The 18,383-nt window shown below is 35.7% G+C and overlaps 1 protein-coding gene across 4 annotated transcripts in view; it reads right to left on the bottom strand.

Annotated features, from left to right (window-relative positions):
• The window catches only part of DTWD2 (DTW domain containing 2), an 81,986-nt gene that overhangs the window by 21,525 nt on the left and 42,078 nt on the right, over positions 1 to 18,383 (bottom strand). For all 4 annotated transcript variants that reach the window (XR_011736332.1, XR_011736330.1, XR_011736331.1 and 1 more), the window contains exon 4: positions 11,294 to 11,483. Coding sequence is in view for 1 of the 4 variants with exons in the window: in XM_065861530.2 (XP_065717602.1) it covers positions 11,294 to 11,483 (190 nt within the window). In the remaining 3 variants the exon portion in view is untranslated. The remainder of the gene's footprint in view (positions 1 to 11,293; positions 11,484 to 18,383) is intronic.

The raw sequence follows: 18,383 nt of genomic DNA on the forward strand, positions 1-18,383 counted from the left end.
TATGATCTCATCACTTATTTCCTTGATGGCTTTTAGTTAACCTATTGGCAAGGATGGCCAACAACTGGTCCATGTTTACCCTCTGTGTGTCACTCATGTATTTGTAAATCTTTATCATGCCGGACCAGTTGTCTTTCCAGTTAAAGAATAGCCCACTTTGCTGTTTCTTATATGCAACCCATCCCATATTTTGCTTACTTATTCACTTTCTTTGAACCTCTTCTAGGTATTTGTGATTTTGTTGTTGTTGTCTTCTTTTGTTTTTTAAATAGGACAGCTGTGGGTCTGAAAGAGACCACATGCATGCAAGCAAGGAGATGTGCATGTAATATTAAACTTATTTTTTCAATGCTTTTCACCACTGAACTGGGGTTTTTCTTCAAACTTGTTATTATGATCCCAACATTTCATTCCCAATGAGGGAATTGATCAGTTAGGAGTTTTCGGGGATTTTGTATTGTTAATGTGTTTGTGCTACGTTAATGTCCACTTACTGAGCTTCATACTCTTTCTACAACTCTTCACAGATGGTCCTTCCCATTACCACTCTAAATTACCACCACGACCAAATTTTATCAACTAGTCAACCTTCCTTTGTATTACTTCAGAATATGCTGAACAGCATGGATTCATTGGGGGCTCCACAGATGACCTCTACAAACTGTAAAATAAAATTACAATCGTTATGAAAGCAGTCAAGTTACTGCTACCTTGTTTAATATTTTCTGCAGGAGGCACTTTTTGTTCCTATGACACAGAGGGTGTTTGGTGAGGGCATTTGCCAAAGTTACCTTTGCACACTACTTCAGTCAGATTGCTTCTGAAACAGTCATGGAGCAGGTGGATAAAGAGCTCCAGTAACATTGTGTGATATGTGATATCTTTTAAATAGCTGCATTGGGCTAACCCAATACTGCATATTTATGCATGGATTTTTAATTCTATTCTTTATTATCTGCATTACTGCAGTCTCCCTGGATGTGTTGAAGGATAAGCAAAAACACAGCCAGTACTAGAGGAATAATCACACACTGTGATAATCTTGGACTGTGGAGATGTTCAGACTTCCTGATGCCTACACCCTCCAAGTCTTCACTCTTGACTGGGTGAGACAGCAATGAGGAATGATTGTCCTCAGAAAACTGCCAATTATAGAGCTGAACATAAATTTTGTGCCTGAAAGATAATTCTGGCATATTTTATGCTTCTTTCAATAACTTCCCTTCCATCAGAAGTGTCCTAGAAGTTTAAAGCATCAGTTGGAATGACTTTGCTTCCTTAGCAGGGGGTGCACGTCCTTATATTGACATCATGATGCCTAGCACACAGGAGATTAGCACCTCTTCTGACACAGGTATTTTATTTGTGTGCCAAATATTGACAAGTATATAGATAAATGAAATTATAATTAGGATTTTAAATTGCATTGGTCCTCATTAAAAATGCTCATATAGAGCCTGTTTTGTGTCAGTGGAAATAAATTCTGGCTATTAAAGTTTGTTCTTCTCCAAGGGTTACTGCAGATGCTCTCAACGCTGATCAAAAACTCTAGCCTCTGAAGTCTCTAAATAGTAATTAAAATTACTGTAGACAGTGTTTGCCAAAACCCCTGTACACAAATATTCATGTAATTTCTGGCTACTTCTGCTGTATATTCTCAAGGTGGCATTTGGTATTCTCACTTCTCTTGCGGAAGAACAAATACACAAATCATTTTCAACTGTTAAAATACTGTTTAAAATAAGCCAGATTTACTGATGATTCCCTGATCTCAAAGCTACCTCTCAGTTTTTAAAAGCACAAGCAAGTCTGTGGGCAGACTTAACTTGGATATCAAAAAATCAGCTCACCTGATGCCTAGTGCTTGGGTCAGAACAAACATGCCCACAAACGCTCACTGCTAGTCAAGCAGATTTAAGCATACAGTGCAAGCTGAGCTGAATGGTAAACTTCAAGAGTTAAAAATCTGCTGGGAGAAACTAGATTTTAGCTGATTATATCAATTTTCATATAACAAAAGAAGTACAAGGAACACAGAAGAGATGTGTCAGAAATTGTGAAAGCACGATGGAAAAATAAAATGAGTTGTTGAATATTTGAAAAACAGCAATGCTGTGATGAATGTATAAATAGACAGGATGATTCGTTGGCATTATTATTGTCAATAACTAGCAGAAGAGTGCAGAAACAAAGAACTAGAGAGTGGAAGTGAATATGAAGCAACCCCCAGCCTCAAACCACAACCACTCATGCATGAGCTGACACACCATTCAGGCTTACAGTGAATTTCATAAGCTAGAAGAAAAATTTACACAACCTGTACAAATGGTAAACTTACACCTAGAATATTTTAACTTACTGAAAATACACTGCGCTCTTCTGAAATGTTCAGAAATTATTTTATAGCTACAAAATATCAAGGTATTACACATTACTAGGTGTAAATATTATGCATAACAACACAGGAAGAAAAAGCAAAATAATTACAAGTGAATTACACTTCATGCCTCATTCCTGACTGTCTGGAATCTTATTTCTCTTGACAGTTGGTTAGATTGATGTCATCTTACAGGGAAACACTCACAGTTTTCATACACAACTGAACATCCAGTTTAAATTATTTTTTGATACTGGAATACCAGTATACGAATTCCTCCCTCACCCCAATTTGCAAAATCAACTGTGTAGCACTTTCGAAGTTGAGCATTTCTAAGGGATGGATGATTTTTTCTTTCTGCAACTATACAGCCTAAGCATAATTACCCAAAGGACATGTTCATTAGCTGTTTGAAAAAGGAAAAAAAGGTATCGAGTGACAGAAGTAGCGCATTCAGGTATTGGATAGCACATGCTTGCATCTACAGCACAAATAAAACTGATTCACTTATTACTTACTTCTGATAAGATAATAAGTACTTGGGATATTTTGCCTACATTTTTACATGTGTGCTTGTCACTAGTTAATTTTTTCAACCTCTTTTGGCACTGAAGTAGTAGAAGGTCAAATGTTCTTTTAGCCATCTGTTCCCACTACGCTATGTTTATCTCCTCATAAACAGAAGCAGCTTCACCCACAGTGCTCTGTGATTGCTTTGTACAATGTACCACCAGCCTAATGGTGCTGCACAGCAGCCTGCTGTGCAAACCAGCTAATTCCTCCCTCTGAACTAATTGCATCCCCTGCTCCAAGTTAATGCAATGCTTTTTCTGCATTACCTTCGCAAACCACAACAGCTGTTGCAAGAAAGTCTGCAGCGCATACTCTAATGGTTGTGGCCTCTTCCTCAGTTGCGGCTAACCAAAACTTCCTGAGACAACACAGTTATCTAAAGGGTGTCACTCATGGAGTACAAGACATAATCAATGTAATTATATTAAAAAACTATAAAAGTCACCTAAACCATACGTCTCATAAGTTTCTGCTATTAAGTTTTTCCAAGCTCTTGCTTTGTCATTTATAAAAATTCCAGACAGTAACAATGATTCCAGATCAGGACATAAATGTAAATATATTCTTTAAAGTTAAATTTGTTATATCCATAAATATATTTCCCCTAGGACTTTCTGGAATAGCTCAACTGAAATTTCTTCAAAGGTTCTCTTCAAAGAAAAAAGCTCAGCTGAGCTGTTGATTTGAAGAGCTTTTTATTGAAGATCTTTATATTTTAATACTAATTTAAAACAACAAAGTGTATTAAAATATCCTACAGTATCTTTAAAATAATTCAGTATAGCAATTTGTATTGCACAAAATCAGTGAAGCTGTGAAGGAACACAATAAAATAGTATCTTCTCACGCCTACAATGTATTGTCTTTGTTGCTTATCTTGCAATTAAGAATTGCTAATCCTTTAATCACTAAAATAGTTATTCTCTAGCTACAGAATACTGATTAAAAGCTCAAATCACCATTTGCTGAAAAATTTTAGTTATAAGAGTTTCTTTTTCATTTATAGATATTGTCTGTTGGAATCGTAACTTCTTTTCCTTTCATACCTCCTTCTTTAGATATTGTTGTATCTATTTCATTCTCTTCCTGGAACAAAAATCTGCCTCCTTAAATTCCAAATACAATTATGTTCTACTCATTTTCATCTTGCAAAGCTCCATTATTAACCCGAAGTTTCAAAACACAGAACAAAAACTCCTTATTCAAATGAAGAACCATTCACAGAGTATTTAAATATGAACTATAATGTAGGAAAATAGGAAAATATGTATAAATTGGAAAAATCCAGAAAAACCCTACAGCATTGGCCAAAGTGTCTAGCTCAATGAGAAAGATGAAACACCCAACAGTCACAGAGTGAACAAAATTTAATCTGTAAGACTGAAGACAGCTTCAGTATAATCTTTTACCACGTGATTGCTAATTTCAACTATTTACACCAGAGGCAATGTAGGCCCACTGATGAATGAGATGGGTGCCCTGGTGACAGAAGATACAGAGAAGGCAGTTACTGAATGCCTTCTTTGTATCTGTCTACTCTGCTGGAGGCAGAAGTAGTGTTTGAGAACTTCAATGTCATGAAAACAGCTCCACATTATTTGAATAATAGCAAGTTTCAAGTAGCATATAAAATAAAAAATCAAACAAAATATTGACTTTAGCTTTGGTATATTTAGTAACAAACTAACTACCCATCACAGTTTAAAAATCATACTTTCAATACACTTAACGCTCCAAGAGTCACTGTATTTTTCAGTTACACTAAGAATTTAAACACTTTAAATTAGGAGTTGCAATGGAATTCCCATAAAAGAACGTAAGGGACAGAAGAATATGCTTCTCCTTTAAAAAAAGATCAGATAAAAAATACAGAGTGATAATTCAGACCGGTTGTAACTGCAACTGTTTAAGGCTGTGAACCATGCAATGCAGAATTCAAGTACGCACAAAGAAGCAAACCTGCTATGAATGTTTTTTATATTCCTGCTGTCTGCTCATACTTTTCACTACGACCTTAGAGATGATCATTTGCTTCATAACCCAAAGCCTCAGAAATTTCTCAGAAAGGAATTCTGTGATTCACCCCAGTGGGAAAACATATCCAACAGTTCACTTTTGCAAAGTCTTAAACCTGCAGTATAGGCGCACAAGGGAGTGAAGGTACACGGCAGCCTGTTAACAACTAGTGCCTGGAAGACTGATCCCTGAGCTTTCAGGGCTATCATGCACTTGCATGTTTTTATCCATGGTCATATACAGGGCATTCCAGATTAAAATCACCACACTTACCTTTGCTTCTACATCTGTAAAGTTCTGCACAAAACAAAATATTTTAAAATCCAGAAGACTGTTATGAGCAAATTAAGTTTCTGCAAAATCACTTGTAGATGTGATTCATACCTAGTCTTTCTGGTGTAATAAGCTCCTACAGTAAGGCTACATTTGTTAGTAAACACCAAATGTTTTTTTCATTTCCTGTAGTTCACATACACATCTTAACATCTTACTGAAATACAAAGTAATAGTAAAGCAAATCTAAAGTACTAAACTGTTTTTATTGAATTTTTATGCCGTAACTTATTAAATATCAGTAGTTCTCATGAAATTATGTAAGTTTTGGGGAAAACACACTTTAATCAAAATCACAGAACCAAATAAAAAGCTTACAGGGAATATTAATTTGAATTGGACTTTTTCAGAATACTAGTCCTAAGCATGTAGAACACTAACAGTCTCTCTCTGCCTGCCATTTTACCATTAACATTACTCCACCCTTAAAAAGCAATTTATAGTCTTTAACAAAGAAATACTTCTATGTTCTAGCATTATTTCAGAAAATATGGATCCAGACAGATGTGTAGGGACAAGTATAAATACCAGCTGCAGTGGAGATGATGAGAATACCCAGCAAATGTTTAATATTTCAGTTTTGTATACCAAAGCTCATTTCTACCACCATTTAGTGGTACTATCTCAAGTGAAAAATGCTTCCTGCAGGATAGTCAATACTACTGCCCACTTTTGCAAGAGTTTCTTGACATAGTATCTTACTTTACTTTCATTACATTGGTTTTACTCATTTTACCGCCTCAAAGACTTTTTCAGTTCCATTTTGCATTAGGCAGGATTTCAGAATTTTAAAATAATCATTTGTATGTTAAATGATCCATAACTTTTCTGGCCATGATTTTAATAAAGGAAATGTTTTAACAGTCTCATGGATACTAATTACATTTGATGCTCTACTACAAGGCCTAAAAAAATTTAGGCAGGTAAAATGCCAAAATGCAGATGCATTTAGTCCACATCCCTTTGACTTTTAGTAAATGCTTAAATCATAGGAGCATTTATATAGCTAGGTTCAACCCAGTTACTACTTAATACCACTGGCTTAAGTTGCTGTTTACCAGGATCATAACCACACTTGAATAGCACATGCTGTGAACACACACTGCTGCGTTAAGATGCTACTGAGATACATATAGGACAGACTAGGTCAAACTGATTGCCTCAAAGCTACCTCAAGGACATATGCACACCCAGGAAAACAAGACTCTCAAGTGTAATGCAGCTATAATTTTAAGACTCAAAGTGTGAACATTTAAAAATTGAATTAAACACCAGTGTCTCTACAGACTTGAAGGTTGCATCTTCTTCATAATTTGACTATCGTCTTTCCTCCCTGGAGAAGAGAAAGCTCAAGGAAGACTTCAAAGTATTCCAGTACTTAAAGGGCAGTTACAAAGACAAAAGAGGTTCTCTCTTTCAAAAGGAGCCACATGGAGAAGAGGCAAAACGTATGAGTTGCACTAGGAGAGGTTTCATCTCAATATGAGAAAAATATTTACAGTAAGAACAATCACTGCAACGTTCTCAGGTTTGTGGTGGAGTCCCCATCTCTAGAAGTTTTCAAGATGTGACTGGACAGGACAATCTCATACACGCTCCCTTTCCCACAAAAGGGTGGACCAAATCTTTTGAGGTCCTTTCCAGCCTGAGCTGTTCTATGATTCTGGTCCAGCAGACTTTTGCAGGGGTTCCCGTGTGAAAGGAAAAAAAAAAAAACAAACCCAGCCTGAGGAAATTTCTCCACATGGAGAACAAATTTTAATTATAGAACATAAGAAAAAGTCTGAAAAGAACACATGCTTGCCATGAGATCAAATCACTCAGATACCTGAAAGGCCTAGTAGAACACTATGTACTTGTGGGGAAGGAAAAAAAAAAAAAAAAAAATATATATATATATATATATATATATATGTAAAAATTCACGACTTTAAAGCACTTCGATTTTCAAAATTTTAAGGAATTTATTTTTAACATTGATTTTTTCCACAATGATAATAAACAGGCCAGATTAAAAACTTCACTTCTGTCCTTTCAGACACTTGCTGGAATCAGAAATATGTGAGGCAGAATTTGGATGACTAGTAAGTCAGCAGGGTGCATTTTTTTTTTTTTAATAGATATGCTTCCTGTAAGGTGTTTCTGACAGGCACCTCAGGTGATGTTTTAGTTATATCAGTGTGATCAAATTAATTTATTTGCAATACGGAAGGTTAAGTAAGAGAAGAACTTACCCTGAAGTATCATTCATTTTCTGTACCTTATTTACCCAATGCTGTGCTTTGTAGGTTGAAAAAAATATTTCAGTTCTATGCATAATACATCGTATTTTTATGTCCCTGAATTTACATTATGAATATATTACATTTTGCTTTTTTGAATGGTGTTGCTTTGAACTTAAAGAACTTTTTCAACTCTTAGACAAAACTGGCTTGGCTATCTCTGTTTTGGTTTTTTTAATGCTCAGTGGATTCTGCTGGTTTATGCATGACAGGCTATCTTCTTTACACTAATTTAAATACAAGTATGGTTTACAGACAAAATTAAACTATAACACAGGGAATAAAATCCACTATAAAGCTATTTAAGGAAGGTATCTGGAAAACACTTAATTTCCAATATCTCTCACATATGGAAATAGGACTTCACCCCATGTTAATTAATTCGCTTGATTATTCTCAAGAGTTATGTATTGTAACTAAGCATGTTTCATTAGTTGGTTAGCTCCTGATTTATCTTCTCCACAATAATATGCAAGAATGAAGCAGTGAGAAATAAGTGTTAAGAGGAATAAAGTGAAACAAGACAAGCATGATGACAAAATCCAGGTACAATAGATCAAAAATCATATGCAAAATATTAGCCTTTTTCTAAACAAAGAAATACTATCAACAAGTCATTTAGAACCTAAATTTATCTTACATGTTAATAACTGATTGGGGAAAAATCAAACCGATAGCTTACAATACAGAATAAGAAATTGGTTCTACTAGAGCCATATTCTTGAATAGTAAATTTTTAAACATTTATGAACAGAATTTTAAAACCAAGATTGTTTCTTGTAGTCATGCTCCTCAATGAAAGCAGCTTAGAAAAATTAGGGAACAGAAGTAATCTAAATTAAACAAGTAAAAGTCCAACGCCTACTCTCACTATCATAATGAAAGAGAAATAGAAGACAATGCTACCTCAAAGAGAGACAGAAAACAAAATGGATTATCTACACACAGTCCTCTCTCATAGCCCTCCTAGTGACCTGATCTGCCAAAAACAATGACTACAGGCAGACAAGAGACAGCACTTAAGTACCACAAAGCAGTAATCCCCTGGAATATGCTCCAATTACTGCTCCTCCAATAAATCAAATCCACTACTGAAGACAATCTTTCAGCAGAAAAAAAAAACGAAAACAATTATCAAGTTTCAGCTGGCATGAAACTTGGCAAGTTTCATGGAAACAATTGGCAAGTTTCAGCCCTTCAAAGTTGAATTACACACAACAGAAGTAAATAATTTGGTTTTTAAATGACTGAAAAAAAACACCTTTAGACTATATGCAGTACACTTCTGCTTGATCCAGGTTTTGCAGAGATTACGTTTTGTACACGTAACTACTGAGAGGAAGTTCTGTCACAGCAGTTACACATGAGAAGGGAAGCAAAAACGAAGGGGTTATCTAGAACAAGTTACCTCCCCCAAGTTATTTTCAGGAAAGGGGCACTAAACGCAGTTTAAAATATTAGAAAAGGTCTGTTGTGGAACAGTGGGCTGGAGTTCAACTGTAAACATTGGATCTTGTCTTTGGAGATATGAATCTATCTCTCCTAGGGGAAAAAAAAAGTATGCTTCAAAAGAACAGGAATAATTAGTGGCTTTGGCAAACAAAGCTAAAACTATTTTTGGAAGTTGTAAAAGGAACGGACAAGAAGAATGACCTATTTTTCACAGAATGTTAGGGATTGGAATGGACCTCAAAAGATCATCGAGTCCAACCCCCCTGCCAGAACAGGAACACCTAGATGAGGTTACACAGGAATGTGTCCAGGTGGGTTTTGAATGTCTCCAGAGAAGGAGACTCCACAACCCCACTGGGCAGCCTGTTCCAGTGCTCTGTCACCCTCACCGTGAAGAAGTTTCTTCTCATATTTAAGTGGAACCTCCTGTGTTCCAGTTTGTACCCATTACCCCTTGTCTTACTATTGGTTGTCACTGAGAAGAGCCTGGTTCCATCCTTGTGACACTAACCCTTTACATATTTATAAATATTAATAAGGTCACCCCTCAGTCTCCTTTTCTCCAAGCTAAAGAGCCCCAGCTCCCTCAGCTTTTCCTCATAAGGGAGATGTTCCACTCCCTTCATCATCTTCGTGGCTCTACACTGGACTCTCTCCAGCAGTTTCCTGTCCTTCTTGAACTGAGGGGCCCAGAACTGGACACAATATTCCAGATGTGGCCTCACCAGCGCAGAGTAGAGGGGAAGGAGAACCTCTCTGGACCTACTAACCACCCCCTTCTAATATACCCAGGATGCCATTGGCCTTGCTGGCCACAAGGGCATAGTGCTGGCTCCACTTCTTTTCTGTACCCCTTACTCCAAGTGAACAGACTAGGAAAAAGTGTTTTCTTTTACTTTTTCTTACTCAGGAATACCCTCTACATTTGAGAATAGCCAGTTTACAGCATTTGGATTTTTTACTTTTGCTGTCAAATTCAGCAGGGCCCAACTAAAGAGATTATGAAGGGAAACACTCTCACTTAAAGACAAGTCATGTATCTGTGGTTAGGTGCCTCAGTGTATGACAGATGTTCTGCAAAATTTGAAATTGATTGCAGTGGAATAAATTCTGTAAAATCCATTCTTAAAGTTGCAGTTAAACTGAAATACATTGAAATGAATCCCGTAAGTTCCTAGCTGTAAATTCCACCTGTTTCACCATCTTCCTCTGAAGGCCAAAGTAATTGGAGTAAAACCTAGAATCTACTTTTCCATTTTACTTACACCAATATAATCTATTTGCTACACTACAGTAAGAGCCTAAAAGCAATTCCCAGATTTTATATAGAACAGATGTCAGTTCCTAAAGCAAATTACTTATATTTAGAATTAGAGAAGCTATTTCTTTGAATTAGCAGCATATTGACTAACAGTATTCCATTTAAATTATTCTAACACCATTGTCATAATGCTTTGGGTTTTTGAAGTTTGCAAGTTGCCACTACTTTTCCCCTCCTGAAGGGAGTCATCTCTTAACCAATTAAAAGGTGATCTAACAATGAAGATAATATTTTCCATTAGTAAAACCGTCAGTATTAATATATTATCTGCAAAACACTTTCAATCATGCCCTTGAATAAAAATGGCAGCTTTGTCAATAGATTACTCCTGGACAAATAATCCTAATCTCGTGGAAATACTTAAGAAACAGACACAAAATCCTTGTCTATACCACCCAGTAGGCAATATTTTTATTCATGACACATTATTTTAACAATATATGGGTTGAAATATCTTACAGTCATCATGCTATCTACAAGAACCCAAGAGATCAAGTCTTCCCCACTTCAATCTGTAGCAAAACTGCTCCTATACGTGATTTTGGAAACCAAAACTGAGCTAGCTGATAGAAACAAATACTTCAGAATACTTGCATATCTGTGAATTCACACTGAAAGTTTGCAGCTCCTAGAAGTTTCAAAAAAGCAAAATAAACAAGAAACCGCAAACTAGTGTTAAACACCAATCCACTATGAAGTTAGATGTATTAACTCAAAACAAATACAAACAAATTTCAAGTGACAAAGTGAAATGCCTCAATACTTACAATATTTCTGACAATCTAACAGATTGGGTTTTTTAATTATTCAAGTTTTCCTTATCTTGTCAGCTGGTTACAGTTGACGAGGAAAAAAATATTTCCATTATTTTCTTTTTAACAAAAAGGCAAGCATCTATTAAACACACTTGAAATTTTTAATTTACGTATTACAACTCACCTGCTTGGGAAGCCGAAAGAGAGAATTTTTGTAAAATATATCTTTAGCCTGACTCCATGTTCCATCAATGATGATCATAACAGTTGGACCAGAAGACCTCACAGCAAATTCTTCCAAATTTGTTGCATCAGCTCCAGGATACAAAATTATAGTATCGGGATTTCTGCACACAGTTGCTAATTCAGGATACCTTCAATGCAGAGACACATAAAATGACAATAATAATTAAAGGTTTTTATGACAAATATGTACTTCCCTATATTCCAAGTTACTAACTCCAACTTCTGTTCTTCAACTATTAATTTAGTTTCAAAAAAAGTCCACCACTCAGCTACCAATTTCTCTTTCCAACGCTTCAAGAAAAGTTGTTGGTTCCCCCTCAGCTCCTAATGAGGGAGGAGAAAACAATCCACAAAAGTAATTCGTGAAAGCTTGATGAAGCAATATATCAGGAATATTTTCCAATGCTTTAATAATTAAGTCTCTAACGTCTATTTCAACTAAAGATGCTTTGAATTATTTACCGAAATTTAATACATATATCCTTACAAAATTTCTTCAAACACTAAGCACAAAAATATAATGATCACCCCATTTTGAATTTTCTCTATATAAAGAACATCAGTAATTCATGGTCCAAATCTAGGGGACATTTTTGAAAATTTTATTATACTTTTTTTTTCATTATTACTTCTACAGTTACAGTTCCAAAACTTGTACAGTCTCTTCTTCCTTCCTGTTTGCCTCTATATTTAGCAACAGATCAGAGGAATAACTAGTGTTTATTAAATGTTCACTTAATGTACATGGAAATTCCTGGACGTTTTGCTGGACACGGTCATCCCAAAACCATGGCTCTTTAGCCAGTGTGCCTACAAATGAGTCAAATTTAGCACGCAGAGACAAAACATTATTACAGAATTGCACAAGTCTGGATGCTGGAATAAATCCAGCATGCCAGCAAGAAAAGTAACAGCCATTACATACAAAATTTTATAAATACTCAGGGCAGTCCTAAAGTGCCAATTGCTTACACATTTGCATACTGATTACATAAATATTTCAGCATATAATGAGCAATGTTCAGCTAAAGGACACTTCATCCAACCATCCTGAGTTATGTGTTAAAACAAGATTCAACTAATTGTATGTACTTCAACATGTCTAAAGCTGCGAGGTCAGTAGTCCCTGTAGTTTCTGATAAGGTGTTTTGCAAGACGCTCTTGTATTTGCTAGAGGAGCAGACTGACCTAAAATTGAGAGGATTTACATACTTTTAGATTAGCAGTTACTGATAGCATTCATTCTTTTATGTGGTAATGACTACAAAACCACCCTGAGTAAGTTTACAAAACCCATGTGTTTAAGTAGTGTTGGAAGCCTCAAAAATCACCTAGTCAAGTAGGCAGGTAAGGAAGAATTTGAGATAGCGGTGGCCTTGTAACAAAGACTGCATTACTTGTCTTGAATCATTTTCAGCACTATCACCGTGCAGTCTTCAGAATCACCTCAATCAGAAATCAGGAAGAAATACAAAGCAGGGACTGTTTGTCTGAAGCATATAACAAAGAATAACAAATTAATTCTGCAAAGTACTTCAGGGGTTATAAAGAGTAACTGATGTGTTAGGAGAAGAGCAGTATGTAGTTAAAAGAGCATGTGATTATTTGTGCTCTGAAGTGGAAAGGGAAGCCAGTATTGCTTATCAGAGAAGACAGGTGTATCAGAATGAGGTTAACAATAGTCAACACACAAAGTGGGTTTTTCATGCTACCCATCATGAAACAATAATTGTGAGCACATATTCCTGGACACAGACAAAGGCAGGATGTAGATACGTAAGTGCATACAGAGGAATTGTTAATGCCACCGTGACCTCACAGTTTTTAAGCCCCAGGAGTTGAGCACCTGTACCACTACTCCAAAAATCAAGAAAGAATCTTTCTTAACAAGGAAAACAATTTTAAAAAAATATTAGGGAAGAAAGAAATGGTTAATAACATTTTTGAGTTGACACATATAAGGTGTAATTCAAATCTGTGCATTCCGTTATCACTCTCTGGGGACATACGTGAAAACACAGTTTCATCATTGTTAGGTTCAGGCAGAATTGAAGTGTCTAAGACATTGAGATCCTGAGCTTATAATTTATATAGGACTATATGGGAAACATCTGAAAAGAAAAAGAAATTGAATTCAGCGTACCAATAGGCCCATAGCTAGTATTCTAATACTTGACAATCCTTGCCCCCCAAGCAAACAGTACAGACTAATTTAATGCCACCTGGTTCATTACTGGTCAACATTATTTTCTAAAAAAAGAGTAATGAACTTTCCTTCTGAAAAGAGCAGTAAAAGAAGTGCAAACAGAGATGGGAAATCTGCAAGGTAAGTCTGTGGCAAATACAAGTATCTGGAAACTTATCTGCCTACTATTTTTTTAAATCTTACTTACCTTATGGTAATTTGGTACCACTTTAGTTTAACCAAATATCCTGCTACACAAAATCAAAGACAGAAGGGGATCTCACTAAAGGCTAAGACTCAAGGTTTTAATTTAGAAAATCAGCCATTATTTCCAGATGTTTGTCTCAAGAACCCAACTCCTCAGAGAGCAAAGTATCCTAATTTTAGGATAGCAGAGCTTTCAAACTATTAATACCTCTTAAATGATTAAAAAAAAAAAATCTTAAAACTGATCCAAAACCAAGCACTACAAGTTCATATTTTGCTTTTTTAGGGATAACACAAGTGTCAGAAAGATGATTCTGATCTTTCGTACACATACACAAATTTTATGTTACAACTTAATTCACGGCTAAATTTACACCCATTTGGTTTATGGGGGCTCCATATGTCACACATTTTTGAATTACTAATTTCTAACTTGAAGACTTCCTATTTTTCCCAAAAAAAATTAATTTAAAGACCATGTGTACAAATAGTTTAGTACAAATGTAAAAAAATACAAATACCGTCATCACAGTAAGGATGAAAATTCGGTAAAAGACCAGAAGTAATAGCCAAGGTGATTTCAAGGACCAAAAATTAATATCCAGTTTAAAGTTGTGCCTAAAAGAACACGTTAGGAATATGAACACTACATTTAAAGTCTTATTCTTCAAAATACAATTTAGTTAAAAAAATGGTTTTCAATGCATATTCTTCCAAGAATTCCAGTCATTTGAGTTTACAACAGCTTATATGCAAAAGTAAAGTGGGGGACGGGGTGGTACAAAATGCAAGTCCCATAAATTTAACCTAGTATTTGATTATGCACACACTGCTATTCAAACTCCTAATGCTTTACAAACTAGTAGAAATTGCTGCTGTCGTGAAAGAGTTTGCTGTCCATAGAGTCAAGCCTGCACTGACATGGACCACATGCAGACAGCTATTTAGTACTCTATCCTTTCATAGAAGAGGTTCTCGGAAATATATGCTGTGCAACCCTTCCAGGCTATGGTTCAGACTGACAGTCCACTTTAGTAGCCTTATTAAAGGGATAGAGTGTGTATAAACAAGTTCAAAAATATTTTTAATGTATTTCTATACATGCGCATCATGTTAACAGCATTGCAGATTTTGTATTTGCTGGGTTTTAAGGTTTTGCTTCCTGTTAGCTTGTTGCTGACATGTAGTACAATTATACTTTTTCTGTTCACATACCACCACTGTTAAGAATTTGTCCCCCAAAACAGTTTTTGTATACATCCCTCAGCAGAAATTAATTAGATTTGTGAAAGGAATTAAAAGCCTCAGTAAAAGACTGAATTTGTATCTGGTAAGTAAAAATTAATGTGTTAAACTGAACATATTGATATAGCATTCAATAGGCAAGTACATACGTACAATGTTACTTTTCACAGCCACTTAACAAGAATATGCTTCACATGTGCTTGCTTTGGGTAAACACTGTTATACAGTGTATTTAATCACACGCTACTTCTGAAATATTGCTAAAGGGCAGAATCTTCTCTACAAGAGTCAGATGTTTTTAAAGGAAACTTATAGGAAATACTTGTGAAAAACTAGTCATTTCACTATATTGCTGAAATACAGCTGTTACCTGCTCAGGTCTTCCGAAACCTGATCCATACAACTGTTCTTCCACACAAGCTTTGACTTAAGCTTACTCCAGCATGAATTAAAAAGGCTAAGAATTAGATTTAATATTCACAGAGCTTAACTTCTCAGAGTAAGTGCATCTAAGTCTACTATAAAAACATATTTAAACTATGTTAATATTTATTTTTTTAAATACCAATATTTTATTCCATAGTTTAAGTACAAGAGTGATTTGAGACAAATAGTATGGCTTATTAAAAATACAGGAAACAATTTCATTAAGGTTGATGTTTGCATTCATGACAACTCATGAAATATTAAAGGACATATGCCAGCTTTTAAATTCTCCTCAGAGCCACAGCAGCAGCTCCCTACTCAGTCCTTTGCTACCCAGGAAAATGTATTTTTGCTTTTTACCCCTGCCTAATTTTCCCCTCTAAAACAAGAATGGAGTAAAAAATTCAGTACCAGGTCACTTGCCAGTCCAGACTGCCTTGTTTAAAATAACTGGACAGAAATTTCAGGCCACACACTAGATCAGCGTACTGGGATGTAGATAAGCATCTTCTTCTCAAGACATCTCTGATTCCAAGTCCTCCAAATTGCTAAAAGCTGATAGAGGAATTGGGTAAGCCTCACCAGGTTTGTAACCGCTATTCTGTGTATTCTTTACCCTTTGGGATGATTTTTGTTCATTTTAATACCAGAATAAGCTAGTCAAAGCTATTGAAGGAACAGCTGATTATTATGACAGAACAATTTCACACAACGGCTGCCCACAGTTCGATAGGTGGCCTCCTTGCTTCTCTTGCTATCTTGTGATATGCAGTACTACACAGTTTTCACAACATTTGTGACTTCCAACATGGCATAATACAACATGCCCATCATCAAAATATGTAGTTTTGGCTGCACAGAGGCAGAATGAGGGGGAATGTTTGTCCTAGGGGCAGCAGCAGCTGTAGACAAGATAGCTGAGATGCATGGCTCACAATAAAGCTTTGTTTATGAAACATGTCTGCAAATTAGTTTGCTCACTAGTTATAATAACATGGACCCAGAAACAATTCAGTGAAAGCAGCTCCTCCTTTAATCGTATCCCATCTCACCGGTGTGCAGGACGTTGATGTTCATTACATTCATTCATCCGTATGCAGGATCTTGGAAATCTTACCTGCAAATGCTTGAACATGACTGTGGGCCAATATCAGAGACATGTCAAAGACAATGGCAAGGCTGGGCATGGTAACGGGCATACCAGTTCAGCCAAGAGGTCAGACTGGGAGGGGAAAATGGCAAAGAAGAATGTGTTTGTTGGTCAGTGTTACGGTCTGCTTGAAGTTACATCTTATTCCACATCATTGTCCTAGATCTTTACACATTGCTTTTGTAGAAGCCTTTCTTAGTGTAAAGGATGACTAACTTCAGAGAACTAATGGGGACTTTAATTTTACATCCCATTGCAGTCAGAACAGACATGCTGATGGCAGACTCTTTGAAGCTTCCAAATCTCAAAAGGAGATGGAGAAGCTGAATTTCTAAAAAAGAAGTACTTTTCTTCCTAGAGATCAGAGGTTGACTTTTTAAAGAATTCACAACTCTGCATCAGTCAGGGGAAAAAAAAGATAGCATTGCTGCATATGAAAATATTATTCTTAAGTAGTGTTCCTCTTCAGCCTTTCTCAAAGATACTGCAAATGAATGGTACAAAATGAGTGACAATTACAACTCACTTCTTAATTTAGGTATTGTACTTCAGTGTATTACCAAACTTAGCAGCCTTCAGAATTACTTTGTTCTGCATGTTATTTCACAAACATCTTCTCATTAAAGAAGTGAACCAAGTAAAGAATTTCAAGTACAAAATTGTTCTGTGTCAATAGCCATGAAGACAATCAACTAAGCAAGTCATTTGCTTTTTTTATGTCACATGTATTCATACAACAGCAGTTATCAAAAGCTTCCTGGAGATTTGTTACACTTAGGACTTTGAAACCATGAATCTCAATCCTTAAAAAAAAGTCTCAAAAGAATCCATTATAGTGAAACTGTGATGAAGCTACGAATTTACACGATTCACTCGTACATGCATACCAAGGATATGCAAATCTGTAACGTTCCACTCCGGCCAAGGCAATTGTTTAACTGAGTTCTTAATTGTCATTAGGGGAGCAGAGAGATGGGGAGGGAAAGAATATAGCTTAATTTTTGCTTTCAGAAATAATACAACTGTAACAGTTTATAACAGTTTTTAGTTGGTGTTACCTGAAAGGGTCTGATAAGGAACATGGCTTGGTTGCCTTTAAGGCATGATTTAGATTTGTAAATTACTGTAAAGTGCATATTAAGCAATTTAATAATAAAAATGTGATTAAAGTGATAGAAGTGACACATATGTTGAACTTTAATAGAAAAAGAGATTGTTCGGAAAATACACCCATGTAAGAAGAGGTGTTACTTTCTCTGAAGTCTGCATGGGAAAGCAAGATCTACTCTTTTCTCTGTGGGTCTCTATGTAATAACTGGAGGAAAAGAATAAAGTGGAGGCATATGAAGGATCAGAGGGCTTGGAATTTTGTTTTCTAACCATTTGTAGGTTGCTAAATACTAGCACAGGCTCTCCAACAAATTTTCCAAACAAAGACAACAGAATTTTTAAAAAATAGTTCACAGAATTGGTGGAAAGGAGTAAGTATGAAAGGATTAAAATAAAATATTAAAGATGTTACTATTTCCACAGAAGAAAGCAGCACAAATTAAGAGAAAAAATGCAAAGGATGAAAAAGAAACGCCAACAATAACTTTTGCTAAATTTTGAATACTTCAGTGATCTCAAAACATGTTTGAACTCTAAAAAGTCCAAGGAAACATGAATACAGAGACAATAGAGACTCACACTAAGGATGGTTTTAAAATTACAGCATAAGTCTAAGTGAGTATCACGAAAACTAGATACAAAATAAACCCATTAATTAAAGCCAGAGGGAAAAACCCCATGAACCATCACATTGGTCTTCAACCC

This window comes from Patagioenas fasciata, chromosome Z (assembly GCF_037038585.1).
Source record: "Patagioenas fasciata isolate bPatFas1 chromosome Z, bPatFas1.hap1, whole genome shotgun sequence".
Taxonomy (NCBI): domain Eukaryota; kingdom Metazoa; phylum Chordata; class Aves; order Columbiformes; family Columbidae; genus Patagioenas; species Patagioenas fasciata.